Genomic DNA, 11,317 nt, shown 5'->3' with positions numbered 1-11,317 from the left:
GAGGAAGTTCAAAGATTATCTACAGAAACACTATAAGATAATGAATGTTTGATGACACCAGATTGAATGTAAAAGGTTATTAGTAAAAAGTTTAAAGATTAAAAAAGACCTAACATTTTAAGATATAAGAAAACTAAGTTATATTAAGATATTAAAATGAAGACAAAATTAAATTAAGACAGAGGGGAGGAATTTGCTGATTGAATATATGATCTGGAATACAGAGAAGGGAGGTCTGGGGAGGTCGGAGAAATAAGTTAATGCAAGGAATATAATGAGGATAAAATTGTTTTTATTTTTTGTTTCTCTTTTTTGATATTTTTCGCTGTTTTGTGTTTGTGTGCTATTGTATTTGTAATGTATTTTTCTATTTTTGTTGTGCTGTTGTTTGTTTTTTGTTGCTTTATATTTTCTGTAAAACCTAATAAAATATTTATAAAAAAATAAGTGTAATTTTAATAAGGTTATGATTTATGTTTGTATGTTTGTTTGTTTGTTTATAATTTTGTGAAAAGTAATAAAAAAATTTGAAGGAAAAAAAGAACAACATTTTGCAGTTGGGCTGGAGTTCAAAAACCTCCTTGCCTTAAGTGTTTCCCTTTGCTTTCATCCTGGGGAGCTGCTGCAGCTGCTGCTGCTACTGCTGGCCCAGGAAATGATTTTCCTGCTTCTCCCCAAGCAGAAATGGTTGTGCAAGGGCTCTGGCTGAGTGGCCTCCTCCCCAGGAGGGGCAAAGAGGCAGCAATGATTTACCAGAGCAGCAGCAACACAAGCACAAGGTCCCTGGGCTCTCGCCAGCCCTCCAACAGCAGACCTTTGAGCCTGCAGCCGGGAAGAGGAAGGCCAGACCCACCCTCCCACGGCACCACCATGCTTTCCAGCCTCTACTCCTACCTGGTCTCCTGGCTGCCCGCCTTCCCCAGCCTGGCCTGGGGCTCCGATCTGGTGGACTCCGTCTTGCAGGGTGAGCTTCTCCTCCTCCCGGGGGGGGGGGCACCTACCCCACCCACTGAGCCCTACCCCCTTTCTGACCTTTGCTTCCTTGCAGGGCTGGTGGGTGCCTGTGCCGTCTCCATCCTGGGCAGTCTGATGAAGATTTACATCTACATCAACTGTTTGAAGTGAGTGCTTGTTAGGCAGAGCAGAGATTTCTAAACAGAGAGTTAGGACTTCCTCAATCTGTCCTTGCAGGCGGCCCTGGGGTGGCTATTAACCCCTGCAGCGCTCTGATAAGGTGCCGACTGGGAGCCATAAAGACCAGCAAGCCGATCTGCCTAGTGTCACGTTTGCCTCCTGAATCCGGATGCTTTGATGGCTGTCTGTCTGCAGAAAAAATCTCAGACACTCCTATTAATTCAATAGGGACAAGCCCAGATTTTCTGCTCCTGCGAAGTCGATTGTCTCTGGTCTTGCCTTTGAGGAATCCCCTTTTAAGATCTGGTTCATGCGAGCTTCCACCAATGCCATGCTTTGGAGTCCCAGGGATCCCTGGGAGTTAAATATTGGAGTGGCAGCATCTTATCTCCAGGGCAGTGCGCAAGCATGGCCCCACCTGGGCAGTGCCCAGCTGGCTGGCGAGATGCCTTTTGTATTGGTGAGAAAAAGATTGCCAGGCAAAGATGCCTTCCTTGGCATTTCCTTAATCTTTTCAGCTTTGGAAAACAGAGCAGATGAGCACAGGCAATGGAAAACAATATTCAGCAGTGTACCAACTATTTTTCAGAGGATGAGGTTGTCCTTTAGCCGTGATTCTTTGTATGAGGACAGGGGCATTGCAAACACATCCCTATGGATTTGGGGACGGTTTTGGTCAGGGCTGAACCGGGAGCTTAATTAGGAGCAGGTTTCATTTGATCTCGGTGACCGAACTCAACTTGGGAAATGTGAAATGATTACAGAGGACCTGAACACACCCCAAGATTGAGACAGGAAGAGGCAGCCAGGGAGGTTGCGTTTGCCAGTGAACAAACCTTTGGGTCTTTTCAGAGCCAAGCCCCAAGAAGACCCTTTTCAGGCCCCAGAAACAGTACAGAAGAGGAGCACCCCCTCTGAGTATGTATAGAGTCCCATGCGCAATTTACCCAAAGCCTGTGAAGGTGGATTGTTGCAAGGCCAAAGGGTATTTCCAGACATGCGTGAGCCCCCAAACCTCTCTGCCCCTGGGAGAGGCGGAAGATGGTTCTCCTGGAGTAAATGCAGAGGATATCAGGTTCCTGCCAACCTTGGAGACCTGGGGGTGGGAGAAGCCCTCTGGGCTCTCCTGGAAGTACTCAGATGGGACTCGGCAAAGGGAAGGTGTGTTTACTCCAGCTAGTCCCTGTAGCTTCCTGAGTTTGAGCTCTCGGTCCTGAGCGGAGAAATTGCCTTTCCCTTCTTGAGACCCTCATTTCTGCCCCAGCGACCCCGACCGGCAGAAGGAGAAGGAGATCATCCGCAACCAGTGGCCGCTGCTGGACCAGCTGCATCTCCTGGTGCTGACCGGGACCTTCACGGTGGTCGGCTATCGTGTGGCTGCCTTGGTGGTGCTGGAGTTCTCCCTTCGGGCCATCTCCACCGTCCTCTCCCTTGACAAGGTGAGCGACTCTTTCTTTCCCTTTTCCCAGTATATCTGAAGGAGCGTCTCCACCCCCATTGTTCTACCCAGACACCTGAGGTCCAGCACCGAGAGCCTTCTGGCAGTTCCCTCACTGTGAGAAGCCATGTTACAGGGAACCAGGCAGAGGGCCTTCTCGGTAGTGGCACCCGCCCTGTGGAACGCCCTCCCAGCAGATGTCAAAGAGAACAACAACTACCAGACTTTTAGAAGACATCTGAAGGCAGCCCTGTTTAGGGAAGCTTTTAATGTTTGATGTATTACAGTGTTTTTTGGAAGCCGCCCAGAGTGGCTGGGGAAGCCCAGCCAGATGGGCAGGGTATAAATAATAAATTATTATTATATTATTATCATTATTATTATATTTCTTCATGTGCGGGCTGAGGTGGGACCACATGCCTGCTGTGGAGGGGAGCCGGGGGAAACCCAAACAAGCACCTGAGTGGAGTCAAAGTCACCAGGAGCCCTGCGATAGAAGGAAGCGAATTCCCGCGACAGTCGAGATTTATCCTGCCATTTGGATGGAGGGATTTTTATTTATTTATTCACTGCTTTTGCATCCCAGCTTTTCTTCCAAGGAGTTCCAAGTGCTGTACGTGGTGGTTCTCCTCCCCATTTTGTCCCCACAACATCCCTGTGAGGTAGGTTAGGCTGAGGCAGTGACTGGTCCCCAACGCCCCCCAGTGAGTTTCATGGCCGGGTGGAGATTTGAACTCTGATCTCCCCGGTCCTAGTCCGACACACTAACCACTATTATTTACAGTGGTGCCTCGCAAGACAAAAAGAATCCGTTCCGCGAGTCTTTTCGTCTTGCGGTTTTTTCGTCTTGCGAAGCAAGCCCATTGGCGGAGTAGCGCTATTAGCGCTATTGACAGTTTAAGGGCTAAAAACGGCTTTTTAAGGCTTAAGGGATTAGCGGTTTTGCTGCTAAAATGCTTTTAGCAGCTTAGCGCTTCAGAAAAAGGGGTTTTGGAGCGGAAAACCCCCCGAAAATTTTCGTCAATTTTCGTCTTGCGAAGCAAGCCCATAGGGAAATTCGTCTTGCGAAGCGCCTCTGCAAACGGAAAACCCTTTCGTCTTACGGGTTTTCCGTCTTGCGAGGCATTCGTCTTGCGGGGCACCACTGTATTTCTTGAATTTATATGCCGCCCTATACATGGAAGTCTCAGGGTGGTTGACAGAACAAAATCTAAATCTAAAATCAAAATACATATAATCAAAATAAACACACCCCATACACTGCCACCGTCCATAGCAATTAATATATGAATGTATTGGAGTACAGTCGTACCTTGGAAGTCGAACAGAATCTGTTCTGGAAGACTGTTCAACTTCCAAAACGTTCAAAAACCAAATCGTGATTTCTGATTGGTTGCAGGAAGCTCCTGCAGCCAATCAGAAGCTGCAGAAGCTCCATCAGACATTCGTCCGCAAACTGGAACAATCACTTCCAGGTCTGCGGCATTCAGGAGCCAAAACGTCCGAGTTCCAGGGCGTTCGGGATCCAAGGTACGACTGTATATTACATTGCATTTTTGTGTATTGTTTCTTTCTCTCTCTCTTTTTTTTACACACACATTTGTTCTCCCCCCCTTACTTTCTCCCTTCCCCCCTTTGTATCACTCTATTTCTTTATAATTGAATTATTTCAATAAAAAAAATATTAATATACACTGCTACCATCTCTCAATTTCCACTGGGATCCTGCAGGGGGCGCACAGCAGCCAGCTCTACCTCCTCTGCCAGTACTCCCTGGGCTGCGGCATCTCCTGCAGCCTCAGCTACCTCCAGGAGGGGGCGCCCCACCGCACCTGGAACCTGCTCCTCAGCGTCGGCCTGGCAGGACTCTTAACGTACTATGTCTGGCGCCTGACGCGCCACATCTTCACCATGTACGAGCTCCACTGCAAGGAGCGCTACTGCGGGGCCTGCCTCTTCCTCCTGACCACCTGGCACGGCATCCCTCGCCTGCTCTGCAACGCCCTCAAGGTCACCTTCGTGGTGGCCGACCTGGCGGCGGTGGCCCTGATCAACCGGGACTTCCTCACCACCTCGGAGGCCGTCCGCTTCTGGACCCCGCTCACCATCTGCTACACGCTGCTTGTCATCTACATGCAAGGTGAGCTCCTCCCCCCCTCGCTGGCCTCTGGCTCAGTGGGCAAGATCTTTGGGAGATTGCTAGGTGTGGGCGGCCGTTGGCCTTTGGGTTCCTTCCCCAGCAGCAAGCAAGCAGCACCCTCCTGCAGAATGGTCTGCTTCTGGCACCTTCCCTTCCTGGAGCGGTTGGAATGTTTGCGAACGTTCCGTAGCATCACAGGCAATCAGAATAATGTCTGGTAAGGGGGAAAGTCCCCAGGTGCAACTCCTGGCATTTCTAGCTAGGGGGATCTTAAATACAAAGATCCCTTGTAGACCAGTTCCATCAACAGTGTCTCTGAAAATTTTTACACATCACTTGGGAAGACAGGCAAACTAATGTCAGTGTATTGGAAGAAGCAAAGATCACCAGTGTCAAAGCAATGATTCTTCAACATCAACCTTGTTGGACTGGTCATGTTGTGCGGATGTCTGATTATCGTCTTCCAAAGCAACTACTCTATTCCCGACTTAAAAATGGAAAGTGTAATGCTGTTGGTCAACAAAAGAGGTTTAAAGACCCTCTCAAGGCAAATCTAAAAAAATGTAGGATAAACACTGACAACTGGGGAACACTGGCCTGTGAGGGCTCCAATTGGAGAACAGCATTCATCAAAGGTGTCATGGGCATTGAAGACACTCAAACTCAGGACGAAAGGGAGAAACGTGCTAAGAGGAAGCAACGCTTGGCAAACCCTCACCGTGATCAACTCCTGCCCAGAAACCTATGTCCCTACTGTGGAAGGACGTGTGGATCCAGAATTGACCTCCAAAGTCACTTACTGTAAAGCCATGTTCATGGAAGACAATCTTACTCAGCTATGAGTGATCACCAAAGAAAGAAGAAATACAAAGATGTGTACAAGACACACACACACACACACACACACACACCCTGCCAGAGAAAGGTGGAGAAAGGATCTGATGACCTGGTCTAAGGCAGCTTCCTCTGCTCATTTGTGGCCTCTTTATTGGGGAGACTCCAAATAAAGAGCACAAAGCAGTGCACACCTCGGGTTCAGCCCTACTCAAAAGGGCATGAGATTGCAAGGCTGGCAAAATAGTATCAACTTGGTACAATACCTCTTCCTATGTTGACATGACAGGTCGGTTTCTTGCCTTTTTTCGAAGAGAGAATTGGACTGGTTCTGCTGATGATACAATCGTGGAATTGTAGAGTTGGGTCCCAAGGACCTGCAATTCAGGAAACTTTTGCTCCATGTGGAGCTCGAACCAGAAACCCTGAGATCAAGAGACTCATGCTGTTCTCACTGAGCTATCCCTACAGCAGGGATGGTGTGCCTGTGGCCTTCCGGATGATGTTGTTGTGACTCCAGCTCCCAGCTCTGGCCCTGACTCTTGCCCATGCTGGCTGCTGGGACCTGGAGTCCAGCAAGGTCTGAATGGCACCACAGGTTCTCTCTCCCTTAACTAGACCATCACTTGCTTTTACTGCTCCAGATGCCTCCATCACTACTCTGTATCCTTTTAATGCAGGGATGGGAGAGCCTGTGGGCCTCCAGATGTTACTGGACTCCTCCAGCTCCCATTATAATCCCAGACCACTGGCCTTGCTGGAGTTGGGAGACTAGCATCACTTGGTGTCTAGAAGCTGCCAAGCGAGCCCAGGTTGACCACAGGGCAGGGACACACAGGAGGCACGGAATGCAATTCGCTTTTTTTAACAACAGAGCAGAGTCCTCTGGTTCATCTTAATCCAGCTGAGAAGTTGCTGAAACTGACCACTAGCCCCTCGCTTCCCCCTCTAGCCTCTCACTCTGGATCCCTCCCAAGCAAATGAAGGCTGCATCGAGAGGAAGTGCTCATCCTCTGTGCCTGTCTGGCCCAATGCTCAGCAATGTGCAGGATTCTCATCGATTGGGGTGTTAGAGTGGGAGGCGAGCCAGCAGGACCGAGACTGCCCTGCTGCTGGGTAGCAAGGGCAACCTCTGACTCCTCTCTGTGCTCACACTGTGACTCTTGGCCCCAATCCCTGTCCTGGAAGGTGCCTCCTTCTCCTGACTCCCCTGGATCGCTCAGACTCCCTGCTTCTAGCACCTCCCAGCTCGTCCCTTCCCCAGACTCACCACCAGGACCCAGGATCTAAGTCATCATCTTCTGCATCTTCCCTGGGGGGCTCCTGGGCGGGGGGCTCCCACCGCTCTTCCTCATCCAGCCAGTCCTTGACACTTGGAGGGCCACAGTTGTTCCCCATCCCTGCCCTCTCATTTGCAGAATGTATCCAGTGTGAGTCTTTCTTAGGTTCATTAATTTAAACAAGTCTCCTCTGAATAGTACTGGCATTGTATATAAGTTGACCAGCATAAACCTAACCATTTTATCTTTCCTTTGTCCAATGGCAGAAGAGCAACGGCAGAACCCCACAGAGCAGATGGCCTACCAGACGGTCTTTGTCAGGATGGGGGGCCTCCTGATCCTGCTGATGACCGTTGGCCGGTGGATGGACATTGTGAACATCCTCGTTTCACTGGTTGGGGAGATCTGGTGCCTGATGCGGGCGGGAATTATACTGGATATCTGCAGGAAGCAGGTGAGGAGGAGCAAAAGAGTGTTGGCATCTGGAAGGCATTCCAAGATGGCGGTGGGAGGGGAGAGGAATAGTGGGCTTTGTTGGGGTGGGAAGTCTGAGGGACCTCAGTGGAGGCTGCCACCACCTTGGGGGGAGACAATATTTAAAAACCTATTTAAAAAACCATATTTGGAAACAGTCACACTGAATCATACCAGAGGTCCACCATTTTGTCATGTGGAGGTCTGGAAAGCTCTCAGTTTGAGGAAGATGGTGAAAGCTGATCCATGGGGTTTCTCTCCAACATCTGCTCCTGTCTCTCAACTCGGAGGACACATTTCCCGCTCTCCTGGCAAATAGCCTGTCCCATCCTTCCCCAACCTTGTGCCCCTCCAGATGTTTCAGACGCAGGCAGAGATGGGAGCCACAGTCCAAAGTGTCTCATGGCCACGTTAGGAGAGACGGGATTATATATACACAATGAATGTAGAATCATAGAATCATAGAGTTGGAAGAGACCACAAGGGCCATCGAGTCCAACCCCCTGCCAAGCAGGAACACCATCAGAGCACTCCTGACATGTGGTTGTCAAGCCTCTGCTTAAAGACCTCCAAAGAAGGAGACTCCACCACACTCCTTGGCAGCAAATTCCACTGTCGAACAGCTCTTACTGTCAGGAAGTTCTTCCTAATGTTTAGGTGGAATCTTCTTTCTTGTAGTTTGGATCCATTGCTCTGTGTCCGCTTCTCTGGAGCAGCAGAAAACAACCTTTCTCCCTCCTCTATGTGTCTAATCTCCTTCAAAATGCCACATCCTGTGATCGTGAGCTCCACAAGTTTAACACCTATTTCATGAAAGAAATGCTCCCCTACGCCTGTCACAAATCTCCTCCTAATCATAGAATTGTAGAGTTGGAGGGGAACCCTGAGAGTCATCTAGTCCAACTGCCTGAAATGCAGGAATCTCAACTAAAGCAGCCATGGCAGATGGCCGTCCAACCTCTGCTTAAAACCGCCAATGAAGGAGAGCCTTCCATCTTCCGAGGGAAGTCCGTTCTACTGTTCAACAGCTATAACTGCCAGAAAACTATTCCCATGTTTACTCAGAATTTCCTTTCTTGTAACTTGAACCATTGGTTTGGGTCCTCACCCCCAGAGCACGAGAAAACAAGAAATCTTCCTTGTGACAGCCCTTGAGATATTTGAAGATGGCTAAACGGTGTCATCGATTTGCTTTCTAGAACCTAATATTTCTGTTTTTTCTTTTGTTTGTTGTGGCACTTCAGGATTATTCTCAAAGGTTCTCGCCCTCAGCTTCTGCCTCCCGAAAGCCCTCGAGACACTACAAAGACCCTTCAAAATCCCACTCTGCAACGGCAACATCCTGAAACACCGAGCGGGCTCCGGAGGAGGCTGATATGAGCCAGTGACTGCAGGTCCAAGGTGGGGAAATCCTAGGGGCTGGATTTCATCCCAATGCTTGATTTCATCTGATCCACTGTGCTGGGCTACTCTGGACTCTCTGGGCCCCGCATTGGATGTGGGATAGATATTTCATGCCTGTCACTTTACTAAATGGTGACTTATTTATTTCTGTGCTAGTTGTTGCCTTGCCCAATTGCATTTCCCCACCCCATTAATTGCAACCCACCTAACCCCCAATTTAAGCTATCTCCTCTCTTGAACAAACAGCCAACCCTTTTTAAAGTCAGCCTGCTATGGGAATGCCACCAAAATACCACACACTGACCACACAGGGGCTGGTAGGTGGACAGATTGCACCAAGGGATGATGTGCTTCATGTTGCAGGGGGTGCTGAAAATGCCCCCCTTTGTCTTAAATAAACACTAAAGTACTGTGCTGATAGCTAAGGAAAGAGCTGGTGTGCCTAGGGAGCAAAGGCTTCTGACAAAAACGGGAATAAAGCGGACTTCTATTTTGAGTTTGACCAAACTGCAGGAGGCAGTGGAAGACAGAAGTGCCTGGCATGCTCTGGTCCACACGATTAAACGACTAAACAACAACAAATATTTATGTGAAACTCTGGAGTCTCTTTCATGCTCTCTGCTTGCCCCACCTTCCTAAATAAAGTTGTCCCCCCCAGCCCTTTTTCCTCCTGCATCTTCCTATGTGTGTCGTTTCAATTGTTTGCTGTAGACGCACCTCTTTCCCTGGCCTTTGACACCTCAGCTCAATAGATCAATAGGTGTGTGTGTTCAGGATCCACCCTATTCGCATGACAGTAGTAATTTGTTTTAAACTGTTTTTAAATTCCTGTAACCTGACCTGGATCCTGACAGTGAGCAGCAGGTAGGAAATTGAGATGATGAGAATAATAAACCATTAACAATGATATAGCATTCATGCATCAAAAATGAGTCTTGGAGCAGCTGAAAAACTATGGGATTATATTATGGAAATAAGATTTTTGTAGATCAGAGTCCAATGTGCGAAAAGTTGCCTGTGGTTGGAGTTGCTTTGTTGTTGAGTGGTTTGGGGATTATTTTTTTTTGGCATTTAATTTCCCTCTCCTCAGTTTATTGTCTCCTTCTCCACACTCAGATGCTACTGAATAGACCCAGGTACTATGCTTGCTAAGGCTCTCACTTTCTGTATCTGCTTATTCCATAATACATTTTGGTAGCCGACAAGACTCTTTGTTACTTATGAAGGGGCTACCTTGCAAGGGTGGTTATCCAACCAGAAGTTGGCATGGAGTGTCACCTGTCTCCCTACCAGCAGAGATTCAGCCGAGGCCACCTCGCTTCTGGAATACATTTTTGCACCTGTTTAATCGTGGATTCATCAGCCACCTGGGAGATTATCTGTATTATTGTGGGTTTTTTAAAAGCTGAATTGTCTGGGAAAATTCAGACATATGGCAGCCCATGTCGGAAGTGTAGATTTTGGTGAATTTCAGCTCAACAACTTCTGTGTCCGGATTTTCACTTATACCACGGTGGTAACACAAAAGTAATTTTATCAACAATAAAGCAGAACATAGTCATTGTGGCTAGTGGCTACTGACAGCCTTTATCCCCAGTCCATTTGTCTAACTCTTATTGACTAGTCACCCAAGGACCTCCTTAACCAGGGGTCAGCAAACCTTTTCAGCAGGGGGCCAGTCCACTGTCCCTCAGACCTTGTGGGGGGCTGGACTATATTTTGGAAAGAAAAAAAAAGAATGAATTCCTATGCCCCACAAATAACCCAGAGATGCATTTTAAATAAAAGAACACATTCTACTCATGTAAAAACACGCTGATTCCCGGACCATCTGCGGGCTGGATTTAGAAGGCGATTGGGCCAGATCCAGCCCCCGGGCCTAAGTTTGCCTACCCATGTCCTTAACTCTTACCCATTGAAATTTGGGGATGGGGGTCTTTAGTGTGCTTAACTAACTTGTAGCTGCACTTTGTGCTACAAATGCCTTGCTGTTCAGGAAGCTATGGGGGGAATTGTACGTTATCAGGAGTGTGGGAAAATCTGGCCGGGCAGAGCAAGATCCATGGCTGTGTTGTTGCAGACGGATTAAACCACAAAGTGATTTAATCCTCGTGTGTGCAAACACCCTCTACCTACCCAGAAGCCTCTTTGCAAACTGGGGTTTGATCAATCCTTCCTTCCTTCTCTGCCTCCAGCCTAATCTTGCATGCCCTTCCTTTATATTCTTAGTGCTGTGCTCCACACCCTTCCCTTCCCTTTGCCTCCAGCCCTTGTAATCATGGGGATACACGATTATGTGTGGAGGGGGAGGCCTCCCACACTTGCACTTCCTGTCTGCCTGTCTGGTTGGCGAAAAGCAAGGCTTATATGGGAATCCTCAGTGGCTCTCCCACCTCCTCCCTCCTCCCCACGCCAGCTCAAGCTGACTCAAGGCTTCACCACTGCAACTCAAATGAGCTGTCAAATGCTGACACAGCTCAGCTGCTTCCGCAAGAGTGCTGGACAAAAGAAAGGAAACCACTGCAGACCAGGAAATAAAAACATTCAACCCCACTCCAGAAAATGATTGAAGGAGACACAGAGAAGGAGAGGGCGGCAGTGGCGTAGCGTGGG

The 11,317-nt window shown here is 48.5% G+C and overlaps 1 protein-coding gene across 1 annotated transcript; it reads left to right on the top strand.

Annotated features, from left to right (window-relative positions):
* Positions 1-669: 669 nt before the first annotated feature.
* On the top strand, positions 670-9,611 carry TMEM82 (transmembrane protein 82). The gene is made up of 6 exons (XM_083454139.1): positions 670-964; positions 1,049-1,121; positions 2,399-2,573; positions 4,304-4,712; positions 7,093-7,280; positions 8,545-9,611. Exons 1-6 carry the CDS (start codon positions 685-687, stop codon positions 8,644-8,646), a joined length of 1,227 nt encoding a protein of 408 aa, XP_083310265.1. The 5' UTR covers positions 670-684; the 3' UTR covers positions 8,647-9,611.
* Positions 9,612-11,317: the final 1,706 nt, after the last annotated feature.

Source organism: Podarcis tiliguerta, assembly GCF_965153285.1.
Source record: "Podarcis tiliguerta genome assembly, chromosome: 8".
In the NCBI taxonomy this organism is placed as follows: Eukaryota; Metazoa; Chordata; class Lepidosauria; order Squamata; family Lacertidae; genus Podarcis; species Podarcis tiliguerta.
This window is presented reverse-complemented; position numbering and strand designations above follow the sequence as displayed.

What these genes read in the sequence shown, in the direction of transcription:
- TMEM82 (XM_083454139.1), top strand. Translation starts at nt 685, where the DNA reads ATGGTTGTGCAAGGGCTCTGGCTGAGTGGCCTCCTCCCCAGGAGGGGC. An exon ending in ATCTACATCAACTGTTTGAA is followed by an intron (nt 1,122 to 2,398) that starts GTGAGTGCTTGT and finishes TTTCTGCCCCAG; the next exon opens with CGACCCCGACCGGCAGAAGG. An exon ending in CCGTCCTCTCCCTTGACAAG is followed by an intron (nt 2,574 to 4,303) that starts GTGAGCGACTCT and finishes GGGATCCTGCAG; the next exon opens with GGGGCGCACAGCAGCCAGCT.